The sequence below is a fragment of the Acanthopagrus latus genome, chromosome 11, assembly GCF_904848185.1.
Source record: "Acanthopagrus latus isolate v.2019 chromosome 11, fAcaLat1.1, whole genome shotgun sequence".
Lineage (NCBI taxonomy): Eukaryota > Metazoa > Chordata > Actinopteri > Spariformes > Sparidae > Acanthopagrus > Acanthopagrus latus.
Genome location: NC_051049.1, coordinates 7,049,389 through 7,060,765, shown reverse-complemented (window position 1 = coordinate 7,060,765; position 11,377 = coordinate 7,049,389). Strand labels below are relative to the sequence as shown.

The following is an 11,377-nucleotide window of genomic DNA, read 5'->3' as shown; positions in this document are numbered from 1 at the left end:
TGGCTATTTAAGGTGTCGTGTCACGGAAAGGCGGGAAAAGAAATAGACCCCGCCCACACAGAGATATCATTGGTCAGAGTTCCCAAACAGGCCGCGCTACCTGCGTCATTCATTGGTCTAGAGATTTCTATGCGCGCGTCCATCATCAGAATTTCCTCGTGCAAGCCTGAAACCATCCCACGATGGAATTTGATTGGTCGATTGAGTCATAAGTTGACCTCCCCAGTGCAGCCGCACCGTTTGGGTTCGTTCATTGGCACCTCAGCCGGGCGGAGATTGGTGGCGATGCACTTGGTAGGGTGAGTTATGGCTCACTTTATGATGCTATGGGGGTCCAGTTCCAGTATCGACAGCTCTCAACGTCTCTGTTCCCGGTTGTTTAGACGTCAGTAGCGGTCTGGTATGTGAGCAGAGGGACCTGTGCTAAAGCATGCTAAAGTTAGCTAACTTATAAAGTTGAGCACAGCGAGCAGATCCTGTCAGGTGAACCAACATCGTACGTGCTAATCAAAACGTGCGGATATGCTGAAATTTCAGTTACGTTATTGGCCCTCAACTTATTATTCACGTCAGAAACATTGACATTAACTTGGTAGCCATTAAACTGTGCTGAATTTTCGGACTGGGAGAAGATAACACAAGTCGAACAGTATATTAAAAACACTTTAAAAAAAAAAAGGAAAAAAAGAATGAAAGTCATATTTTTCTAATAAGATCAAGGTGGAGTTAGCAAACAGCCTGCTGATAATGGCCGATAAGACCACTGCTTCTCACAGTGATGGAGTACATTTACTTCTTACCAAATAAATGCATGCTTACATTAAATTAATGCTAAATATTGTCATTATCTGATCATTGGCCAGGCCGATAATCGATTGGCCTATACAATAAATATGTATAATTTGCTTTTACTTGTACTTTTGATATTTCTGTCAATTTTTCTGCTGCAAGTCCATATGATTTATTTGATTAAATACTTATACTCAAGTACTCTTTGTATGAGGGACGTTCTCTATTGCCAAAATAATGATTTAACATGATATCTTGTACTTTTAACAAAGTATGACTTTTGGATACTTTATACAACATTTAAACCACCCCTCAACATATAAAATTGTTAACATTAGCTCTAAATTGTTCAGCCGAATCACTAAAATGATCTAATAATACTGAGTCTGACTCTGAGTTTTAATACTTGTCACTAAAATGATCAAATAATACTGAGTCTGACTCTGAGTTTTAATACTTGCCCTGTGCTTACACATACACAAACACTTAATGTAGTAGGCTATATTTACACTTCATTATTGTAATTTTTAGTTAAACAAGGTAACTGAATACTTCCTCCACCTCCAGTAATCTATTGTAAATAAATAATATCAAAAAATACTTTATTTTTCCACTTTTCACTTTTTTTTAAATCACCAGCTGCTCAGTTTTGTTTAGTGACTGTATGTGTGAGCAGCTCTCAATTTGAAATGATCCATAGTTACAATTGAAAAATGCGGTGTTTTTATTTGATATAACAGTTGGCTGGACTGGAGAAACAGTTGCTGTTCTTTGTTCAGGACTGACGCTAGTTACATTAACTCAAAGAGACTGACTTTGAATTATGGTAGTCTACTGGGCAATGCCTTTATTGCAGAAGGCACATGCATTATATGCCATAAAATTAGAATAGTTTGGAATTAGTATAGCTTGAATTAATAGTCAGCAGTTAACATAAAAACAGATTATACGTGTAATGGAAAGAGAGCTTGCTATTTAACTAAAGAACCTGGATAATCTCGATGAAACGTCTTTGAGCAAAGCAGCAAATGTGTGCCAGTGTGAGAGAAACGGTGGCTCTGATATCACCTTATTGGTGGTAATAAACCATTATTTGACTTCTAAGAACTTTGTCTGTAATGCCGCCAGTCTCTGACCTTTGGCCAGTAGGAATATTTCTCTAAAGGAGTAACAGTAAATACTCCTCTCCTCTGCTGAATAAGGCTATATAGATTAAATGTCTGTAACATATTTTCATATTTAGTTTGAATATGATTCAGTAAAAGTAGATTAGTTTTAAAGTATGGAAATATTTATGTGTCAGTAGTGTTGGAGGCAGATATGTCAAACCGTAAGTCATATGTCAAACCATACAATAGGTAAAGTTACAGAATGCAGTCAGCTTATATGAATTCAATTTAGGGTAACCTTCAAAAAATAAATAAATAAATAAATAAATAAATAAATAAAAAAAAAATATATATATATATATATATATATATATATATATATATATATATATATATATATATATATATATATATATAGATATAGATATAGATATTGATATTGATATATATATATTGATATGTTATATTGATATATTGATACATTGCTTCTATTAAATGTCACTCTATGTAGAAACTTTTCCATCAGATAGACCTACAATATTATCAACATGTGTGTTTGCACATGTAAATTGGAAAAATACTTTTACCTTTACCCATACTCTGCCTGGGAATGGCATAAAAGAAATGAACACACCAAATAAAGGTGTGTCTTACTTGAAGGTGCATATAGGTGTACAGAGGTGAGTCTAAACTGGAACATTGTACACCATAGTGTGTGTCTTTTATGTCACGTGACCTATGTATGACAGTTTTTGTCTGTTCTTTTAAAATGTGTTTTGTAGATAAGTTATACGATTATCTTGTTTTATTTTGAATCTATATTGAGAGTTATTTTTATACCTTATTTGTTTTATGTTGAAACAGCCCTTATAGCTACGGTGACTGTCTTTTTTAAGTGGGGCGGAGTTACAAACATTCTCCAGGGAGGAGCAAATGCAATCTACTGTTTAGATGTGAGGCACAGAGAGAGGGGAAGTAGTACTGGACTGTGAGAGTTGCACATTTCAGATCCAAACTACTACTACTACTCTGGAAGCGTGAACATCATGAGTTCTGAAGCAACTGGACAGACGATAACAGTGAAGACAGAGGAAGCAGTAGCTGCTGCGCCTGGTCCTGCTCCGGGGAGAGGGGAATGGAAGGTGAGAGGCACGAAATAATTTGTTTGCACAAACGGTGTATTTTATCATGGGGGATTGTAGTTTTGTTGCAGACATGACACCTAACCTCCCGTGTGCGTGTGTGTCACAGTGCCCTATGGGTGATCATCATGTCCACAGAGATGATGTGAGAAAGGCTTGGAAAGAGTGCCAGGAGGAGAGCTTCTGGTACAGAGGTATAGTACTCTTGTCTACACGGTCAAGACGTACACATACAGTACTTCTTACTAATTTCACCAAAGGAGCAGACACGCAAGCTAACCACTCTGTCAAGTGTCTCGAGGTATAAGCCCACTCTGTGTATATTCTTGCATGTGTATTGCGTTAGTCTTTTTGTAGTAGAAGCAGTGGGGCAGGGCTCATCTATCAACACCCTGCTCACTGAGAGCCATGTGTTTACATAGTTTCCTGTTGAATCTGATCCGGCCTCAAAAACCACCCTTAAATGAGGGCGCAGTGTCAGGTTAGCAAAGGCAACATGTTAATAATTATTACCAATTATTGCTAGCACTGTTCCTTCGGCTGATTAGACTTTTGTGTAATATTTCACGTGTAGGTTGGGTGGAGCTACGCAGGGGGTGTCCTGAGGTCACCCGCATCAGTATACCTAACTAGATCCATAAAAAAATGATCTGATCCAACAGGTGTGACAAAACTAACAGGAGATTAGGGAAATGTCAGTTACACACACCCACACAGCTCTAATACCACTGTCAGACAAGAGCATATGTATCAAAGTGGTGAACAGCACACAGGGCTACTGGAGCTAGCTTGGACAAGAAACCCTGATTAAGGTCCCACAAACTGGATATGATCCGTGTTTTAAGTATCAACACGTCAATGTCTTCAACCTCTATCACTGTCCCTCCACTTACCGCCAGTCATGCAGCTGCTGCTTGACTCTGTTATGTAATCCCGAAATGGTAACAAACCAGTGCTTCCTGAATTAGCAGTCAGTCCCTTCCATTCTCTCATATTAGACAGAGGAACTGCTGAGTCTTGCTACACAGGACAAAGTTCAGTCAAACTGAACTCAAGCCACACAAGGCGGGATCAATCTGTGGAAATTGATGCGCCTTGCTTGTAATGTTTAATCAGTCAAACCACTAAACAATCAACCTTTGTGTGTCTGTCACTAGGTTTGTCAGGGAAAGCTGTATGAATAATGAAGTAATTCAGGCTTGATTTAGATTCTTCTACAGTCCAAACACACCCATATGTGTCTAACTCAACAGCTGTATTGTCTTATTTGACTTTCTATGTCTTTATTTAGCTCTACCCTTCTCTGTGGGCAGCATGGCCATCACTGGTGGTCTCATCTACAACGGTAATAGTCTGACATCCAAACCGTCTTCCTCCATCATATAGGACAATGCATGTAAAGCAGCCATTATCTGAAATCATCCCATTTGGTTTAAGTTTAAGTTTATTTCCTTGCAGGCATCTGGCAATCATCAAAGAGATTTGGACCCTTCCCTAAACTAGCAGGTATGCACCGTACATGATTTTGGACTTCAGTGGAGCAGCACTGTACACAATCCCTCAGCAATCATTGCTACAAAACTCTGATTTTTCTCCTTCAGTTGCTGGGATCCTTGGTTATGCAGCAGGGAAAGCATCATATGCTGGAACTTGTCGAGGCAAGTTTAAGGAGATTGGCCTTGGGGATGGACCAGGATTTGGACCAGGATTTGGACCCTGGTCTGAGGGACGTCGCGGTGGACCTTTCAAGAACTCTGGTCATGGACACAGGTGGGTAGTATACCAAATTTTTAAGGTTCCACACTCTTGTCTTTGGTAGGGATTAAATATCTTTAGAAAATCCTGTTCCTTTTTATCATCATGGCAGAGGTTTATCTTTGAGACATGTGATGCTGTGTTTAAGTAATAACAGATTATGTGAAGAGCAGGGGCGAAAATTTGGGGGAGATATGACTTTTACATAACATTCGATGTTTGTCTCTTTTGTTGACACTTGACAAGAGAAATGGCTTCTAATTAAAACCAATACTTGCTAATTATTCCCTGCCAATCCTCTGATAACCAACGATATGACACCCAGAGCCATTCAAACAGTATAATCTATCATCTTTGTGCTGCAACACCTCTGCTCAAAAAAGATTAAAATACCATTAATAATGATACATTTCCTCATGCCTCTACATGTCACTGTGTTGTCCCAACAGATGCCACCATGTGTGTGAAGAATGTAAGAAAAAAGGTGAAGCTGCACCTGTAGAAGAAGTGAAGAGCTAGAGGTGAGTGGATCATATGTTGACAGATGGAAACCACTTCCAAAAAAATTGAAACGCTGTGTTAAAAAAAAAAAAATCCATAAAACAGGATGAGATACTTTGCTAAACCTTTATTGCATCTATTCAGTTGAAACAGTGTCCTTAGTCTGTTTGCATACGTATATATAGCACACATCTCTGAAGCAAACTAGTGCATAGTCTACTTAACTTGGCCAGCTAGTAATGAATAAAAACTAGTAGTACAACATGTAAAACAGCAATTTTCTTAAAAAATGTTTTTTGAGTGCTTGTCTGCATTTCTAGTGTAGAGCTATGTACATCAATACACTATTGTTAAAATAACCTGAACACACTGTTTATGTTTTCTGTTTTGTCTTTCAGCTTCTTCACAAACACCTCGGGACTGACTGACTGTGTGGATCTATCATTTGCAGCTTTTTCTTATGTTATAAATAGTGCATATAATTTGTCTAAAGTGTCTTTTAATCTAGTTAGATCCATCATGCCAGACTCAGACTCCTTCAGGAGGAACCATGCACAGATTTGGCACTAGAGGGAGCTACTGTCCCTTAAGTCATAGACCATTTGCACATATTTCCTGTTTTTTTCCTGGTTTTGAACAAGTACTAGTTCATTTGCAGAAATAAAATTTGTATCTTGGGAGTGCAACAGAAGGATAAAGCACGTCATTTGGTTTAATTGTTTGCTATTATATACTATTGCACAGCAGCTAAAAAAAAGATTACTTGGGTATAATATTAGTTTTCAGCAATATTTACCAATAATTCACTGAATTTTAGAAAAAAAAGGAGGCAAGGACACAGACCCCTGTCTGCACAGCGGAGTTGGAGCAGGTGAACAGTTATGTGACTTCTTATGGACATTTAGGAATGGTAAATTTGAGAGCAAGATCTCAGCCAACTTTACAGAGGAACAGTAGAAAACACCCTGATTGGAAACATCGTAAGCTGGCATTGTTCGTGCACAGCCTAGGACAGGAAGGCTGCACCACAGGTGATTAAAACCACCAACAGAATCACTGGTACCCATCCACAGTGCATCAGTGACACCAGTGAAGTGAGATGTCTGCACAGAGGCCAAATGATATTAAAAGACTACACCAATGCAAAATATGCAAATTAAATGTATTTTACTAATGAGTGTGATAACATCTTAACCTCCAATATTTAGCATTTACAGCAGTATAAAAAATATTTTATACACATTTTTAACATACTATTGTTGGATGTAGATATAAGATCATTCTGAGTGTATTGATGTATTACTGTACATTGCCTATACTTTATTCACATGATCTGTTTAAAAAATACCACATAGATAACTTACTTACTTACTACTTATGATAAATGGTCAACTCAAGATTATTGTTTTCATCACGTTTTATTATTTTTTGATAATTAAGTAATTCAATGTGATGTAAAATGTTGTTTTTAACAAGCAAACAACACACAATGTGGCTTTGGCCCTCACCCATCACTGTGGCTGTTTTCCTCTCAGTACCCGCCTGCTCGTGCAGGTTCCGGTGTGCGCCGGTGGAGAAAAAAAGTGAACCCGTGTGAACGTCATCCCCCGAAGACGTCATCCAATCAACAGGTCGTTTTTCAGGATTGCCACGTATTTGGTGAAATAGAAAGCTGTGCTGAAAGTAGGCGTACACCATCTCAGCCAATCGCGTTCTAGGAGGCGGGACAAAGGGGCTGCCGACCGTTCCCACAATCGAGCTCTCGCAACGCCGAAACAGACGGAGAAAAAAAAAAATCACACCACTACGCAAATCCTTCCAATGGAGGAGGGCCAGGACGTTGAAGCTTGTTCGGCAAATGAAAAGAACGTCTGCAAGCTAGCTACCTAGCCCAACTAAAGGGAGAGGAAACAAAAGTTGTAAGTAATGTCAGCTTCGCGTATATTGAAGTAACTGAGGACACGGCGGATGCTGTCTAATGCAGTTAACGTTGTCTTACGTCAAGTTCCGCGATTAACTTTGCCGTTGAGGTTAACGTTAGCTTTCCAACTGAGGTACCAAAATTGGCTGCCGTAGCATGCTAAAGAAGGAGTTTGGCTCTTCTGCTAGTGTGAGTTAATCGCCTAGCTACCTCGCAAGTTTATTCGTGGATTCCTGTTGTCATTAGTTTTACGGCTGGCAGATAGCTAGCCGGACTGTTGGCGTTGCTAATATGTTGACGTCAATATGCTGAACGTTAAACTTATAGTTGACAACTGACTGGTAAGCTAAATCAAGTTGCTGCTGCTAGTTAGCCTCCTCTGCTCAGCATTAGCAGTTTGTTCAATACAGTATCAACACCAGGCTAGTTGCTAACCAAAAGCTACCATGAACGGTAACGTTACCTTACTTTGGGTTCGCCAATTTTAACATGGCCAGTTCTGTTTTTGGTCCTAGTTTTGTCTTTTTAGCAAAGCCTACTCGTGTTAGACAACAAATGCTATGTTATGTGAACCTGCAGTATCGAAATAACCCCGCACACAGTTAACTCAGTGATCCTAGTGTTTTGAATGCGCTAGATTTATCTGGGGCAGGAAACAGTGAGGTAAACATGAGTTGTTGTCATCGATTTAAAAGAGCAACTTTGACTGTGTGAAGTCACACTTAAAATCAATGAATGCTAATAGGGACTAAGAAATAACATGCCAAGCATGGTGGTTCTTATGCGTTGGCACAACTGTCAGCTTTGCATCAAGCCTTCCTCTGAGGACTTCATTCTCCTCGTCCTGAGTGCATCTGACACACAATGAAGCATTTGTTCGTTTTCTGTAGAGACCCAGGCAGTGGCACTTAGATACAGACAGACAGGAATCTGGTCAGTCTGCTGTGTGTTCGGAGACATCCAAACTATTTCAGACGAGGGCACAATGACAAGAAGAAAAGTCATTCTGTGTCCACTCATGGGCCCACAGGAGGCTGGACTGTGCTCTGAGTAATGCGAACTTTGTTGTGCATATTTGCATATGAAATTTGAAAGGTTAGTCATATTAAAAGAAAGGTGATACTGAGTGTAAGTTTAGCTCATCTAATTGTGTTTGATTTTGCTGCAGTGTAGCATGTCAGATGACCGCTGCAGTGTAGCAGTGAAGTGGCACATATAGTTCAGGCATTTATTACACAAGACTGTGCAATGTTTTGCTAGCACTGGCATACTAGATCATCAGTCTTCACAACTGGCTTATCCCCCTTTGTCACTGCCAGGATAAGCTTCTGATGGCAGTACAGATGCTATTCTCTTGTACATGCTCAAACTAGAGGGAATCCCCCTTAGATTGCAGATAGCTATCTGTCTGTGATTATCTGGGGCATAATTCCAGTGAATTAGTGTGTTTGGTATAATCTGGTAAGACATTAATGGCATTGAGGAGTATGGGGATGAAAAACAGAGCTCTGAAAACTGCCCCCGCGGTGGCCCCCTCGCTAAGCTGCCCCCTGCAAGGATTTACTGTTAACTCAGCATTTCAGTGGTGACTGCAAAAATATGATGTAATGCAAAAATAGCTGAAGTTCTTATTTTGGGTTTTTCATCTAACAGTCCTGTTAATCCAGAAGGTTGGTTTATTTAGGGTCTTGTGGTATGTTTGATCTCTGCAACAGTGATTGATTTCTGCACAGTTTTTGGGTGTCATATTACCAGCAGCATACCAGCAGTTTTTTTCATCAAACATATTTTATCATTTGATTTTTTTTTCTATTCCAAACTGTAACTTTTGTTCTCCTGAGTGCTGTGTCTCCTCTGGAGAAAGTAAACATAAAGGGTCCCTCTGTAAATGAGCTTGAAACATTAACGTGGGATAGTTCAGCACCTGCTTCTCTGACCTTTGACCTCTCAATGAACCTGGTTCTATGTGGGAAGCTCCTGTAGGAAATCATGATTGGCCTCCTCTGAAAACCATCCAAGCTCCATGTGTCTACATGAAAATCAGCTGTCACCTGTTTGGCCAGGTTACAGGAGATGACCCCTTATCTTGATTTAAACCTAGACTGACCAGTTTGATCCAGGTGTGTGTGTGTGTGTGTGTGTGTGTGTGTGTGTGTGTGCTTGCGTATGTATTTGTGTGTTTGCGTTTGGCTAAATTATTAACTGGACAACTGAACAAATAAAACTTTGAGGAAGTATAGTTAAATTTGGCGTAACTGAAACTTGCTGTCCAGTGTTAGTCCTCACAACAATTCTGTATTCTAGCCTAGCTAGAACCTGTCTTTATGGTCACATTGCCCTGCACTGTGCATTTAACTCAACCAGAACTTTATCTCTAGAGAACTTTTGCTGTCTCCTCTTGTTCCGTTTCTGGGAAATTCTGACGCTACAGTGAAAGCTTCCTGTGAAACTGTCAATACAAGAACATTCATTAACTTTAACTTTGTTGAAAATGGGGATGTAGTCGTGAAATGCAAAACAAAAAGATAATTAAATGTATCCTAAGTCAGGCCAACAGAAAGAATTGTCTTCACAGTGAATTTTGTATTTTTCTATGTTTAGAAGCAATGAATGATGGTTGTGTCGTTTTGAAAAACAGCAGTTGGTCACGGTCTCGCTGACCTTCATACAGCTGACATCCAGAAGTACAGTGTGCATTAAAGCACAACATCCCTTCCTCTGATTTACATGGAAACAGACATTCTTTTCATTGATTGCACTGAAAGATTTGGCGTAATGTAGCACACAATAAGGACTGAGTCTCGCTAGAAATAACCTATAATTGAGCCCTGCTGAGGAAGATTATCCTTGGCTTTGGGAGAGAGGGTTTGGAGCATAATTGATGTTTGGGTCTGCCTGCGCCAAAGAAACCACCCTGTCTTTGCCCTCAAGACGGCCTCAGCTGCGTTTCTGCCATGTTTAGATCCATTGATGGTGCATTAGTGCTTCATATTTTTCTGGCTATACATGTCCACGAGAGCAAGGTAAAGATAACAGGAATATCTGCTGAAACATGCAAAGAGCTGTTTGTTTATGCACTTCCCTTCCCAGTCGGAAGAAGCCAGTAATGTTTCCGCTCAAGAGGTAGTGATTACGACAGGACCAGGCCTGTCATTTGGAGTTGGAGTGAGCCAGATATAGGCTATTCTCTCTTAGTCCAATTTACTGTAACGCACTGCCTGTTTCTGAACTCAAGCAATCCCAAATTGTTTTCAAGTACAGGGAAGACACTGCATTTTTCATATGCACTTTCACATGTGACTTTGCTTCATTTATAAGGTGAACTTGAAGGCAGCTGCACAGAAATGTTGCAGGCCACTGGAAGTTGATATCTTGCAGAAGGCTGAAGAGAACACAGTGAAATGAGAAGAGACAATCTTGCCTTTGTCAGAGATATCTCTTATTTCCTGTACGGCCTATCAGCCTCCTATTTTCAGCATCCATACGGTGTGCTGGGAATTGCAGGGCGATATAAGATGAGGTCAAGTTAACCATTGATCAGATCAGTTCTGCTCTGCTGACCTTTAGCCCTTCTTGTGTGTTGCAGTAACATCAAAATGTGCAATGTTTAAACTCCTTAATCTTACACCCATACACAGGTCTGCACCAATTTGAATTAGCAAGCTATCTTAAAATATGAAGTATGTTTCGGCACGACCGGAGAAATGCGCGTGTGGAGGGCTTAAATATAGAGCAGGAGCTTAGTGTCGCATTCAGGATGTGCACAGGGTTTGGCTTACCCTTCTGCTGTGGTCACACTTCTTTCATTTTTTGGAGTCGCTTAGTTGGAACAGGAAGTCAGATGTATTATTCACAGGTCTGTCAGCGTGAGAAGCGTGTGATTGCGTCTGAGAATTTTACTCCACTGTGTTTCGCAGTAGGTGGGATGAAGACAATTCGTGGTATGTTAATGTGACGTGACTTGCGGGCTATCAGGGTTTTTGTTAGGTTTTGTTTTGACTTGATGTCTACACTGACCTGTTCTCATCATCTGTCCACGCAGTGTTAGAGTGGAAGTTCTCATACCTCAACTTCTCTGTCTGGCTGCTGTGTGACTCAGTGGCTTCTTCTTCCTTCCTTTGTTTGATTACAGTTTGATAATGGTTAGAAGTTTCTAGTCT

The 11,377-nt window shown here is 39.9% G+C and overlaps 2 protein-coding genes across 5 annotated transcripts in view; both read left to right on the top strand.

Annotated features, from left to right (window-relative positions):
- Positions 1-158: 158 nt before the first annotated feature.
- On the top strand, positions 159-5,982 carry ociad2 (OCIA domain containing 2). 3 transcript variants are annotated; one of them, XM_037113784.1, is made up of 8 exons: positions 159-299; positions 2,907-3,040; positions 3,150-3,234; positions 4,332-4,385; positions 4,499-4,546; positions 4,642-4,810; positions 5,245-5,316; positions 5,695-5,982. In XM_037113784.1, the coding sequence occupies exons 2-7, from the start codon at positions 2,945-2,947 to the stop codon at positions 5,312-5,314; spliced, it is 522 nt and encodes a 173-aa protein (XP_036969679.1). In that variant the 5' UTR covers positions 159-299; positions 2,907-2,944; the 3' UTR covers positions 5,315-5,316; positions 5,695-5,982. The 3 variants fall into 3 exon arrangements, with proteins under 3 accessions (XP_036969679.1, XP_036969681.1, XP_036969680.1); XM_037113786.1 differs by having other exon boundaries at positions 169-294; XM_037113785.1 differs by having other exon boundaries at positions 260-400.
- Positions 5,983-6,952: 970 nt separating this feature from the next.
- The window catches only part of fryl (furry homolog, like), a 68,209-nt gene continuing 63,784 nt past the window's right edge, over positions 6,953-11,377 (top strand). For both annotated transcript variants that reach the window (XM_037113767.1, XM_037113768.1), the window contains exon 1: positions 6,953-7,215. The gene's annotated coding sequence lies outside the window, so the exon portion shown is untranslated. The remainder of the gene's footprint in view (positions 7,216-11,377) is intronic.